This window comes from Aethalodelphis obliquidens, unplaced genomic scaffold (assembly GCF_003676395.1).
Source record: "Aethalodelphis obliquidens isolate GAN/ISIS:26980383/991018 unplaced genomic scaffold, ASM367639v1 scaffold125, whole genome shotgun sequence".
In the NCBI taxonomy this organism is placed as follows: domain Eukaryota; kingdom Metazoa; phylum Chordata; class Mammalia; order Artiodactyla; family Delphinidae; genus Aethalodelphis; species Aethalodelphis obliquidens.
This window is the reverse complement of record NW_020838069.1, coordinates 348,069-360,292: the sequence shown is the minus strand read 5'-3', so window position 1 is coordinate 360,292 and position 12,224 is coordinate 348,069. Positions and strand designations below refer to the sequence as shown.

Sequence of the window (12,224 nt, the reverse complement as noted above, 5' to 3'; positions counted from 1 at the left end):
TGGGCCATTATGCTTCTGTTTTTCTCCTTTGTGTGTAAAGTATGCTTTTGCTTTGGCTTTACAAGAATTTAAAAAGATAACTGGAACTTCCCTGGTGGAGCAGTGGTTAAGAATCTGCCTGCCAATGCAGGGGACATGGGTTCGAGCCCTGGTCCGGGAAGATCCCACATGCCGCGGAGCAAATAAGCCCTCAAGCCACAACTGCTGAGCCCGCGTGCCACAACTACTGAAGCCTGCGTGCCTAGAGCCCGTGCTCTGCAACAATAGAAGCCACCACAATGAGAAGCCCGCACACCACAATACAGAGTAGCCCCCGCTTGCCGCAACTAGAGAAAGCCCGCGTGCAGGAATGAAGACCCAACACAGCCAAAAATAAATAAATAAAATAAATTTATTTTAAAAAACCCTATTTAACAGCTAATATCTTTTAATTACAGTCTTTTCTGATTATTAAAATAATTTGTACTTATGAAACTTTTGTAAATTAAAGAAAAAATTCAAGCTGTTTATTGAAATATAATTTGTATACAATAAGATTCATTGATTTTATTTATTTTAATTAATTAATTTATTTGTTTTTTATTTTTGGCTGTGTTGCATCGTCATTGCTGTGCGCGGGCTTTCTCTAGTTGTGAGCGGGGGTTACTCTTCTTTGCGGTGCACGGGCTTATTGTCGTGGCTTCTCTTGTTGCGGAGTATGGGCTCCAGGCGTGCGGGCTTTGGTAGTTGTGGCACGTGGGCTCAGTAGTGTGGCTTGCGGCCTCAGTAGTTGTGGCTTGCGGGCTCTAGAGCACAGGCTCAGTAGTTGTGGCACATGGGCTTAGTTGCTCTGCGACATGTGGGATCTTCCCAGGCCAGGGCTCAAACCCATGTCCCTTGCATTGGCAGGTGGCTTCTTAACCACAGCGCTACCAGGGAAGCCCCAAGATTTATTGATTTTAAGTCTATAATTTGATGAGTTTTGACAAATTTATGCAGCCATGTAATCACTGTTCCAGTCACAGCATAGAACATTTTCATTACCCCTAAAAGTTCTCTTGGACCTCTTTGCAGTCAGTCCTATTCCCCTACCTCTGCCCCCTGGCAACTGCTTTTCTACTTTCTGCTATTACAGTTTTGCTTTTTCTTGAATGTCGTATAAATGTAATCACACAGTATATAGTCTTTTGTGATGGCTTTTTTCAGTTAACATAATGCTTTTTTTTTTTTTTTTTTTTGCGGTACGCGGGCCTCTCACCGCTGCGGCCTCTCCCGTTGCGGAGCACAGGCTCCAGACGCGCAGGCTCAGCGGCCATGGCTCACGGGCCCAGCCACTCCGCAGCATGTGGGATCTTCCCGGACCAGGGCACGAACCCGCGTCCCCTGCATCGGCAGGCGGACTCTCAACCACTGTGCCACCAGGGAAGCCCAACATAATGCTTTTGTGATTAATCTTTGTTGTTGCTATATCAATACATTCCTTTTATTGCTGAATAATATTCCATTATATGGATACACCACAGTTTGTTTATTCATTCACCCATTTGATGGACATTTGGGTTGTTCCCACCTTTTGGCTATGGTGAATAGTGCTGCTGTGAACATCTGTGTACAAGTCTTTATGTGGACATTTGTTTTCATTTCTTTTAGGTAAATACCTGTGAGTAGGATTAGTGGGTCATATAATAAGTATATGTCTAACTTAATAAGAAACTGCCAAACTGTTTTCCAAGGTGGCTGTACTTCTTTTATTCCTACCAGCAACGTTTGAGAATTCCAGTGACTGACCCTGGTGGTATAGTCATGGGTTGTGTATGGATGTGTGCAGATGCGGGCAGTGGCTCTGGGCTCATGGAGCGGAGGTGCAGATGGTCAAGGTTATTCGTCCACCATTGGGCTAGTGTGCTTCACACCATCTCCTGTGACTGCCCAACCCTGGGGCTTTTCTTGAGGCAGAGTAAGTAGCCCCAGCAGAGCCCATTTGTAGCCTCATGAACCACATTCTAGATGTGTGAGCTAAGGGCCCAGGGCTTTTCATGAGTCATAGTTGTTTTATGTGCAGTATTTTATAAGTTAAGACTATTAAGGCATTGTTTCCAGCAGATCCTTAAACCAATTTGATAGATTTAGGGGGATGGGCTATGGGGGAAATCTGTGTCTTGTCCTAGGATGAATCATGTTCTGTGTTTCTTACCTATCAGTAGTTTCGTGGACAAACGTGAGGCAATTTGGAAAGCTAAAATAGATGCTAAATCTGAAGCCAGTGTTTTATGGTTATTCCCTGTCTCACTAGATTCAGGGTCCACACATCACATGGACTTCTCAGTAACCATTAATATTCTAGGATTCCTGGGAAACTGGGCCTTAGACCTCATATGTGTAAAAACCTTTAAGAGATCCAACTGCTCAAACCACATGTGGAACAGAAAAAGAGTAGCAGTGAAACAGAGCAGATGCTTTGGGCATTTTTCTTTCTTCTGACCAGGCTGAAGCCACTAGAGAAGAAGCTGATCTGGGGTGTAATCCTTGGGAAGTTGATCCTTCATTTTCCCACAGGGATAGGGTCTGTAAGGGACCCTAGAACAAAAGCTGCATTTCTTTGTCTGAAGCCCCAAATGTAAGAAGTATGTTGTATAGAGAAGCCATAGTTATCTTCATATTGAGAGACTGAACATAATTGAAATCAAAGAATCACAAAACAGGACTTAACCTTATTATGTGCAATGCAATGATTTTTACTGTTTTTTCCTATTTGATTAAAACAAACTGCTGGTTACCAGAAAACTGGAACCCAAAGGGAGCAGGGACTTGGAATCTTCCTCCAAGCAATTGAATGGCAGAACTGGGACTAGAATCTGGCTCCACCTCACTACAGGATCAGTTTTCTCCCTAATTCTACCATTTAGGAGTTTCCTCTGTCATCAGGCTTGGCACAGGCGAGAAAGGGCCTTACTTTCCTTGTCTCTCTACCTAAGATGATGATTCTTCTCCGGGGAGCAACGTCCTGTGGACTGCCAGAGTTGGGTGCTGGCGGGAGGGTTGGCAAGGTTCTGTGTCAAGGTTCCAGCAGCTAATGAACACACCGGAGACCTGGGAGAAGGAGGTATAGACCCTCACTGGGCTTTTCAGCCTCCAGCCACACCCACGAACCATACTCCAGAGAGCTGCCATGAAGGACCAGTTTTTGTTTTGGATTTTTCGCTGGAGATGGGGAATGGGTAAGAGAGATGCCTGGAGAGAGATTTTTTTTTCTACTTAATTGAATACATTTAAGGAATCTTGAACAGAATTGGAAAGGGATTGCATTGGTGTCAGCATTGCTGTAGTAACAAAAGGAGTTTTACACGTTTATGAAAGGTTTGAATTGTGTTTCTAAAGTCTGGCCCATGGGGAGCATCTTGTGCTTTCACAGTTTAATAATTATGGTACCTGGTTCTTGCTTGGGTACTGGCAGACCGATCATGAGTCAGTAGCTTTCCTTTGGTGTTGCTCTTACTCAAGATGTCTTTTTCACTACTGAAAAACTGGTGTGAACTGGTCTCTATAAACCTAAAGGGCTTGCGTGGCCAAGCATCTCAGAGCTCCACCTTCCGGAGAGAGTCTGGAATGGCTGGAAGGTACTCATCCTTCGAGCTGATTGCCTGTGTTGTGTCTTGGGACTCCTCACAGCACATGCCCTCCTGAGGGCTTCTGTAATGAGAAGGTAGTGCCAGGTGAGAAATCAGCAGCTTTGGTATTCTGCTCTTTGCATATAGGAAAGCTTATTGATTCCTAATCCTTGAGTCCAATGGGCGTTCTCTCTGAAAGGAAGAGATTAACACCAGCTAAACTCTTTATTTATTTATTTTCAAAATTAGTTTATTTTTTGGCTGTGTTGGGTCTTTGTTGCTACGCGTGGGCTTTCTCTAGTTGCTGCGAGCGGGGGCTACTCTTCGTTGTAGTGCATGGGCTTCTCATTGCGGTGGCTTCTCTTGTGGTGGAGCACAGGCTCTAGAGTGTGCGGGCTTCAGTAGTTGTGGTGCATGGGCTCAGTAGATGTGGCTCGCAGGCTCTAGAGCGCAGGCTCAGTAGTTGTGGAGCACGGGCTTACTTGCTCTGCGGCATGTGGGATCTTCCTGGACCAGGGCTTGAACCCCTGTCCCCTGCATTGGCAGGTAGATTCTGTACCACTGCGCCACCAGTGAAGTCCCTAAAGAGGCTGCTTTATAAACAGAAAATATAAATACATGGTGAAAGCACTGTCACAGGACAAGATAAATGTCCCATATACTTTCTTTTTTTTTTTTTTTGGTACGCGGGCGTCTCAGTGTTGTGGCCTCTCCCGTTGCGGAGCACAGGCTCTGGACGCGCAGGCTTAGCGGCCATGGCTCACGGGCCCAGCCGCTCCGCGGCATGTGGGATCTTCCCGGACCAGGGCACGAACCCGTGTCCCCTGCATCGGCAGGCAGACTCTCAACCACTGCGCCACCAGGGAAGCCCTGTCCCATATACTTTTAAGTGCTATACCAAGGCAGATGTGCCAGAGACCTTGGGCCCCAGAGGCAGCTGTGTGGGGGCATCCAACAGATTGAGGTTCATTTGGAAACTGTGGCTTCTTGTCCCTAGCCCTGGATGAGTTTCCTCAGCTCCCAGAATCAGCTTCATTGTTTCCAACAGGGAGAGAGGTGTCTACCTCATAGAAAGTATCCCGAGGACCATATGAAGTAAGTTCCTATAGTGAGCCTAGCATAGACTGGGGTGCTTTACCCACCTTAGAGGACAGTGGGCAAAGCTCCAGCCAACCCATTCTCACCACCACCATCTCAGTTGGAGTCATGGGAGTTGGAGGAGTTCCCAGTAAGAAACCTGTACAGATACTGAAATGTAGCCCAAGCCCCGTTAGTAGTGCTAGTGGCAACTGTGTAGTCTGTAAATTATAGACAGAAAACAGAAGGAGGTTGACAGACCCTGAAATGGTCCACAGGCGCATAGAGGTGTGCTTTGCTGAGATCCAGTGTGCTTGGGGATCTGAAGTCAGGTCTAAGTTCCTGGATCTCAGTGAATGAGACCCCTTAGTGCCCCAAGAATGCAGCTTTGGTTTAAAGGTGTGCCCCAGCTTTTGGAGATCTGGATAGAACGGATAAAAATAGTTGGTGACCTAGAACACTGTGTATCTTTTTAAAAGGAGTTAGCCAGCCTTGATCAGTTGTTTTTCGATACAGACGTTAATCATTAAAGCTAGGCCCAAGCTCCACTGCTAATAAGGTTAATGGGGCTTGTCTTTGGCCTTGAGCAGGGAAGTGTGTGCACCCTGGGGGAGTAAATCTTACTAGTTGGTGCCTAAGTAGGTTCTCCCTTTAAATGCATTTTATAAAAACATAATTAACGGGGCTTCCTTGGTGGCGCAGTGGTTGAGAGTCCGCCTGCCGATGCAGGGGACACGGGTTCGTGCCCCGGTCCGGGAAGATCCCACATGCCGCGGAGCAGCTGGGCCCGTGAGCCATGGCCGCTGAGCCTGCGCGTCCGGAGCCTGTGCTCCGCAACGGGAGAGGCCACAACAGTGGGGCCCGCGTACCGCCAAAAAAAAAAAAAAAAAAAAAAATTAACGACCAAGAGTGAACCCTAATGTAAACTATGGTGCTCTATCAGTGTAGATTCATCATCATATGTAACAAGTGTACCACTCTGATGGGGGATATTGATAATGGAGGAGGCTGTCCATGCATATGCGGGGCATATGGGAAATTTCTGTATTTTCTCAATTTTGCCGTGAACCTAAAACTGCTCTAAAAAAATAAAGTCTATTAAAATATATTTATATAATTAATGGAGGGACTTGGATATAAATTACTGTAAGTTTAACAATTTTATTAGAAAATGGTAAGATTTAATCAGGATATTAGGTTTGAAATTGTGATTTTACCTAAAATCACAATTTCGTCGTCGTGGCTTCGCGGTAGTGGCTTTCTAACGCCTGGTGGGGTGATTGGGGCTGTTTCGGGGTCCCGCAACCAGTCCCTGCCAGTCGGCTTCGGCCCGCGGGGGAGAGCTCTGGCTGCTTGTTTCTGTGGGAGGAGGCGGGGACGAAGTGGGCGGCGTCGGCGGGACCCTGCGGGAGCTCAGGCTGTTTTGTCTTTCTGCTGGAAGAGGAGGGCTAGCGCCTCTAAGGCGGTTCCTGGCCCTTTCCAACTCCGTTGTCACTCTTTGCTTCCGGCAGAGCGTCCTGGCCCACACAGCCGAGGAGCTGAGGCCAGACAGACGGACGCACGGACAGACGACAGAGGACGCGCTGGCCGCTGCACCCCGCTGCCTCCCCCTTCTCCCTGCTGCCTGCACCTGGAGGATGAGCCCAGCCTTCAGGGCTATGGACGTGGAGCCCCGCGCCAAGGGCATCCTGCTGGAGCCCTTTGTCCACCAGGTCGGGGGGCACTCGTGCGTGCTCCGCTTCAACGAGACGACCCTGTGCAAGCCTCTGGTCCCGAGGGAGCACCAGTTCTACGAGACCCTCCCTGCGGAGATGCGCAAATTCACTCCCCAGTACAAAGGTGAGCCCCCAGCTGCTGTAGGGGTCGCCAGCGCCTGGCAAGGACATGCAAGGCGTCGCGGCCAAGGAAAGCCCAGGCAGCCATCCCCGGAGCCCTCACCCCTCCCACTCACTCTGTGTTTTCCCTCCTCCTTCTCCTCTTGGCCCTCCGCCCAGCACCTCACACCCTCAGTTTTCAAGTCTCGGTAAGATTGCTCAATTCTGTTTTGTTTTGTGGGTTTGTTTTGAGTTTATTTTTGGTGGAAGTGTAGTTGTGTTTTATGTTCAGGTGTCTCTTTATCTCGGTAACCCATAGTCCCCCATGAGGAGACATCCGGGGAAGACTTTGGGAGGATTTTACCCAGAATACTTGCCGCCTGCTTTTTGTCCTCCAGGAAACCAGAAGCCCTGTTGATTAGGTAGGCTGGGAGCAGAGTTGAGCCAGATGGAATGCAGGAGTGGGAGGCTTGTGCTGATTAGCTGAAGCCCTTTGCTATTACGGAATGTCCCCGAAATGGCTATATTACGGCAACCCTTTGATTCACATGTGGTGACTCTTTCTTCCTTTTTATAATGCGTTTTGGTGGGGGTGGGGGGGAATCAGCAGCCAACAGCATGGTGTGGTCTTTCCTGGGGAGGGCGGAGATCCTTTGTAAATCAGGAAGAATCCATTAAGGAAAATAATTTTAAAGTTGCATTACCTGGTTATGCAAAAGACTCTTGAACAACTTGGGTTCTTCTGGAACTGTTGAAACATGCTCTTTGAAGACAGAATGTACTGGGCGTCTCTCTTTGTACTCTGAATATGCATGTGTGTTGCGGTCGGGGTGGGGGAGTTGGGGGCCCTCACTTGGTCCTTCTCTGTTGTTTTTTCCAGGACAAAGCCAAAGGCCCCTTGTTAGCTGGCTGCCCCGCCCCCATTTTTTTCCCCGGTTCTTTTCCCATGGCCACAGGAAAATGTGGTCCCCTGAATTCCCCACCCCGGCTCCTCTGCGCCCAGAGCCAGGTACCACCTCAGAAGCGTCGTCTCTCTGAGCACGCATTCCCCTGCAGCAAGGACTGAGCAAATTGAGTGATCCCAGGCCACAGAGGCCTGGGAGGAAAGGTGTTCAGCCAGTCGGCTGTAAGGCACTCGTCGGCACCTGCTGAAACACTCTCACCTGACAGCCCCCTCCTCAAAGACTGTCTAATTACACATGGCAGGTTCTAGAGACTCGGGGAAAGCTGCTTTCAAGGCCACTACGCGTCTGTGCTCCCAGCCCAACCCTATTTGCCTTGTGTTCATTTTGTTCTTTTGTGACATGAGACTGCAAAGACCAATAAAGCAATATATTCAAGAAGGGCAAAAGGCTTGGGGTGCCCAGTGCGGGGGCACTGCAAGAAGCCTTTGCTAGGGTGTCTTTTGTGCTGTGTGGTTTGTTTCGTTTGCTCCTTTATTTTGTTTTGCTTGCCCAGTCTTCCCTTACCGTTGGATGCTTCTTACCCCTCAGGCAAATCTCTGTTCAGGCTCTGCTTTAAAGCAAGCCTCAAGGCCGTTGGAGTTTCTGTTTAGGGCCTTAAAAATTCCCACAAGATATTAAGAGCAAATGTTTTTACGTCTCTCTTAGGATTAGAAGAATTACATAAAAATTAATAAACATTTTCAATGATGGAAAAATGTGTCTTGTAATTCTTTGGCTCTTGCCTTGTTGAGTGCATCAGAGAGGAAGACTCTCGGCCATGTTTGCTCCTTAATTGCTTGTCTTGTATGGTGTCATCTTTTCTAGATGTTTTGATATTTGTTAGGTTTGCAGATGAGTTTGGGGCCTCTGGCAACATAGAGACTAAGGAACAGGGTAAGAAAAAACTAAACGTTACAATCATGTTATTTGTAACACATCTTCCTGTGGAATTAAAAGTCCTCTCTGTTCCTCACCCTTCTTCCAGGTGTGGTATCTGTGCGCTTTGAAGAAGATGAAGACAGGAACTTGTGTTTAATAGCATATCCATTAAAAGGGGACCACGGAACTATGGACAGTGTAGATAACTCAGACTGTGAACCAAAAAGTAAGCTGCTAAGGTGGACAAACAAAAAACATCACGTCCTAGAAACAGAAAAGATCCCTAAGGACTGGGTGCGCCAGCACCGGAAGGAGGAGAAGATGAAGAGGTGGGTATAGACTGAGAGGAGACTGAGCTCCGTGGGAGAGGAGGGATCTCAGTTACAGCCCAGTCCCCTAGGGCTAAGGACTCACACTATGGACTTATTAGTAGGTACCTCGTCACTCAGTGGTCAGTTCCCACATGGTGTGCCCAGCTTCTCTTTAATTGACTCTGAGTTATATCATGCCATTTCGGGTAAAACAACTGTAGTGGCAGCTGTAAAAAAGTTTCAGTCACTCACTCCTCCTGCATCTGCCCTGTGCCAGGCCCTATGTGGCATCCTGGGGATGTAGCAGTGACCCAGACAGAAGCCATCCCATCACCTCAGGTTGTTCACTGATAGTGGGAGACAGAATGGTCAGTTGGGCGTCCCCAAATCTTGGGGATCCCCGTAGGCAGAGCGCTCCAAGTGCCACACCTTGGCAGAGCTTGTGAAAAGATAAATTATATACATATTAAAAACGTAGCTAAGTAGGTTGACTTATTCTCATGGAATTTCAGTCTCCAGCATTCTGAGTCAGGGAACCTGGATGTTCCAGAAGCCAGGGGGTGTACTACCTAGAAGAAGAGGGCAGTGAAGGCTGCCTTGCAGGGTGCGGGCTGGAGGCAGAGGTTGTTCTTTCATCGAAGGTTTTCCTTACTGTAGAAAAACAACTGTAGAAAAACAGCGAGCTGACACACACCCCCCCCTTTTTTTTTAAATCAGCTGTCTTGGGACTTCTCTGGAGGTTCAGTGGTTAAGACTCCGCACTCCCAATGCACAGGGCACGGGTTCGATCCCTGGTTGGGGAACTAAGATTCTGCATGCTGCGCAGCCTAAAACATTTTTAAAAAAGAAAATAAAGATTAAAGTTTCTAAATCAATCAATCAACTGTCGAGGTATAATATACTATGGTAAATGAAGTGTTTACTGTGTGCACTAAAACAACCACCACATCAAGGTATGAAACTTCCTATCACTCCAGAAAGTTCCTTCATGCCTTTTTGCCCCTGAGTTTTGATAAGACATTATGATTTATTGGCTCCTTGTCTCTTTATAGCCATAAGTTAGAAGAAGAATTTGAGTGGCTGAAGAAATCTGAAGTCTTGTACTACAGTGTAGAGAAAAAGGGGAATGTCAGTTCCCAGCTTAAACACTACAACCCTTGGAGCATGAAGTGTCACCAGCAACAGTTACAGAGAATGAAGGAGAATGCAAAACATCGGAACCAGTACAGTATCCTTTGTTCATAGGGCATCTCTGCCTTGGGGAGAAGGGAGGGCAAGTGAGAGGAGACCCTACGAGCTTGGAGAGAGAAATTGAATTTTTTTTTAGTCATGGTTGTGCTAGGACACCCTACGTGGTAACTGTGGGCATATATTACTTCCCTCGGGGCCAAAGGCTGGTCTGGGAGTGCAGGTGCTGGGGAGGGAGTCTGATGGGTTCCTGGGGGTCAGGGGCACCTCATGGAGGGACCAACCTGCACCTGGGGGGCTTTAGCCTGGAGTGCAAGGACCTGGTTCATGTTTTCAGACTCCTACAGAAGTCCCCAAATAGTGCTTAACTGCCAGGGTCTGCGGTGGGGTAGGACTGACCTTTCAGTCTGGTTCACCAGGTTAGCACATGAAGAAAACACAGGGTCCTTTCTTTTTTTTGGAGTCAGGGAACCTGGATGTACCAGATAGAATAATGCATTGAACCTCGAAGTACCAGTCACCAAGGTTCAGCAGTTGGTTAACCCAGTCATGTCAGTCTCCTGTCATGACTGTCTCTATACACCCAGCAGCCCCCAGCTGAACACTCTCTGAAGCAAGTGTCAGATATTTCATTTCATCTATATACACCTCAGCATGTATCTCTGAAAGATAAAGGTATTTTAAAACATTAATACCATTATTACTCCTTGAAAAGTGGACAGTAATTCCTTACTATCAAGTATCTAATTTGTGACCCCATTTTCCTAATTGTCTCATAAATATTTTTGTTGATTATTTGCTTGAATGGGGATCCAAATGAGGTTCACACATTGCATATGGTTGAAATGTTTAAGTCTTTTAAAATACCCTTTCTGGTTTTTCTTCTTGGAAATTTCTTGTCAAAGAAACTGGGTCTTCTAGAGTTTCCCACAATCTGGATTTTACTGATTACATCCTGTGGTGTCTTTTACATGTTACTCTTTCCCCTCTGTTTCCATTGAGTTGATAATTTTATCTACAAGCTTGATCAGATTCAGGTTCAGTTTTGGGGGGGTGGGGGCAAGAATCCCTCAGAGATGGTATTGTAGCTGTCCATCGGGAAGCACAGTGTTTTGTTGTCTTTCTCTTTTGTATTGCAGTTGCCTTAGAGCCATTTTTTCATTAGGTGATTTTCTAATTTTGTCATTCCTTTTTCATTCATTAGCTGGAATCCTTCTGGAAAGAGAAGCTCTTCCTCATCAACTATATGCTTATCCTGAGGTATAGTTCATATAGGAAAGGCAGGTTAAGAGTTTATTTTCCTTTGTTTACTAGATTTAGAATAAAGAGATGGTTTCTTAACACCCTCCAAAGGTGACCAGTGAGGTTTTCAGCATTGTTATGAACCCATGAATTTAAACATATTTGACGTGTTTTAGTCTATTGCAGTTACCTTTACTGATGCTCAAATTGTCCCATGCTTGGCAAGTGGGAGCCTTTCAAAATAGGCTCCTGAGTCATTTTGACACAATCACAGTAGTCTCTGATGGCTGTCTTTCCCATATGCAGAACTGGTACAGACTCATGTATATTTCATATTCCAGATGTGAATTCAGTCATTCTTCTACACCAGGGGTTGCAAACTTTTTCAGTAAATGGCCAGTGAATATTTTAGGCTTTGCAGGCCATACACTGACTGCATCACAACTCTGCCATTTGTACCCTGAAAGCAGCCATAGATGATAATGTAAATGAATGAATGTGGCTGTATTCCAATAAAACTCTATTTATGGTCATTGAGATTTGAATTTCATTCAATTTTCATGTGTCATGAAGTATTACATACAGTTTTTTTTTTTAATTCTTATTTTTACTATGATTTTTTTTAACATCTTTATTGGAGTATAATTGCTTTACAATGGTGTGTTAGTTTCTGCTTTATAACAGTGAATCAGCTATACATATATCCCCATATCTCCTCTCTGTTGCATCTCCCTCCCACTCTCCCTGTCCCACCCCATACAGTTTTTGACCTCTTAGAAATATAAGAATAGGGCTTCCCTGGTGGTGCAGTGGTTAAGAATCCGCCTGACAATGCAGGGGACATGGGTTCAAGCCCTGGTCCAGGAAGGTCCCGCATGCCACGGAGCAACTAAGCCCGTGCGCTACAACTACTGAGCCTGCGCTCTAGAGCCCACGAGCCGCAACTACCAAAGCCCACGCACCTAGAGCCCGTGCTCCGCAACAAGAGAAGCTACTGCAGTGAGAAGCTGGTGCACCACAACGAAAAGTAGCCCCCACTAGCCACAACTAGAGAAAGCCTGCGCACAGCAACAAAGACCAACACAGCCATAAATAAATAAGTGAATGAATGAATGAATAAAAAAATATATAAGGGCTTCCCTGGTGGCGCAGTGGTTGAGAGTCCACCTGCCGATGCAGGGG

The 12,224-nt window shown here is 46.5% G+C and overlaps 1 protein-coding gene across 9 annotated transcripts in view; it reads left to right on the top strand.

The window, feature by feature from the left end:
* The window catches only part of IP6K2 (inositol hexakisphosphate kinase 2), a 29,173-nt gene that overhangs the window by 14,356 nt on the left and 2,593 nt on the right, over positions 1-12,224 (top strand). For 6 of the 9 annotated variants that reach the window (XM_027098832.1, XM_027098826.1, XM_027098828.1 and 3 more), the window contains 3 exons: positions 6,176-6,503; positions 8,408-8,630; positions 9,665-9,840. In XM_027098832.1, coding sequence (XP_026954633.1) covers positions 6,302-6,503; positions 8,408-8,630; positions 9,665-9,840 — 601 coding nt within the window. In that variant the 5' untranslated portion in view covers positions 6,176-6,301. Of the gene's footprint in view, positions 1-1,568; positions 3,198-6,175; positions 6,504-7,518; positions 8,317-8,407; positions 8,631-9,664; positions 9,841-12,224 lie in introns of those variants that run through there. The other 3 variants (XM_027098834.1, XM_027098833.1, XM_027098830.1) reach the window with 2 other exon arrangements.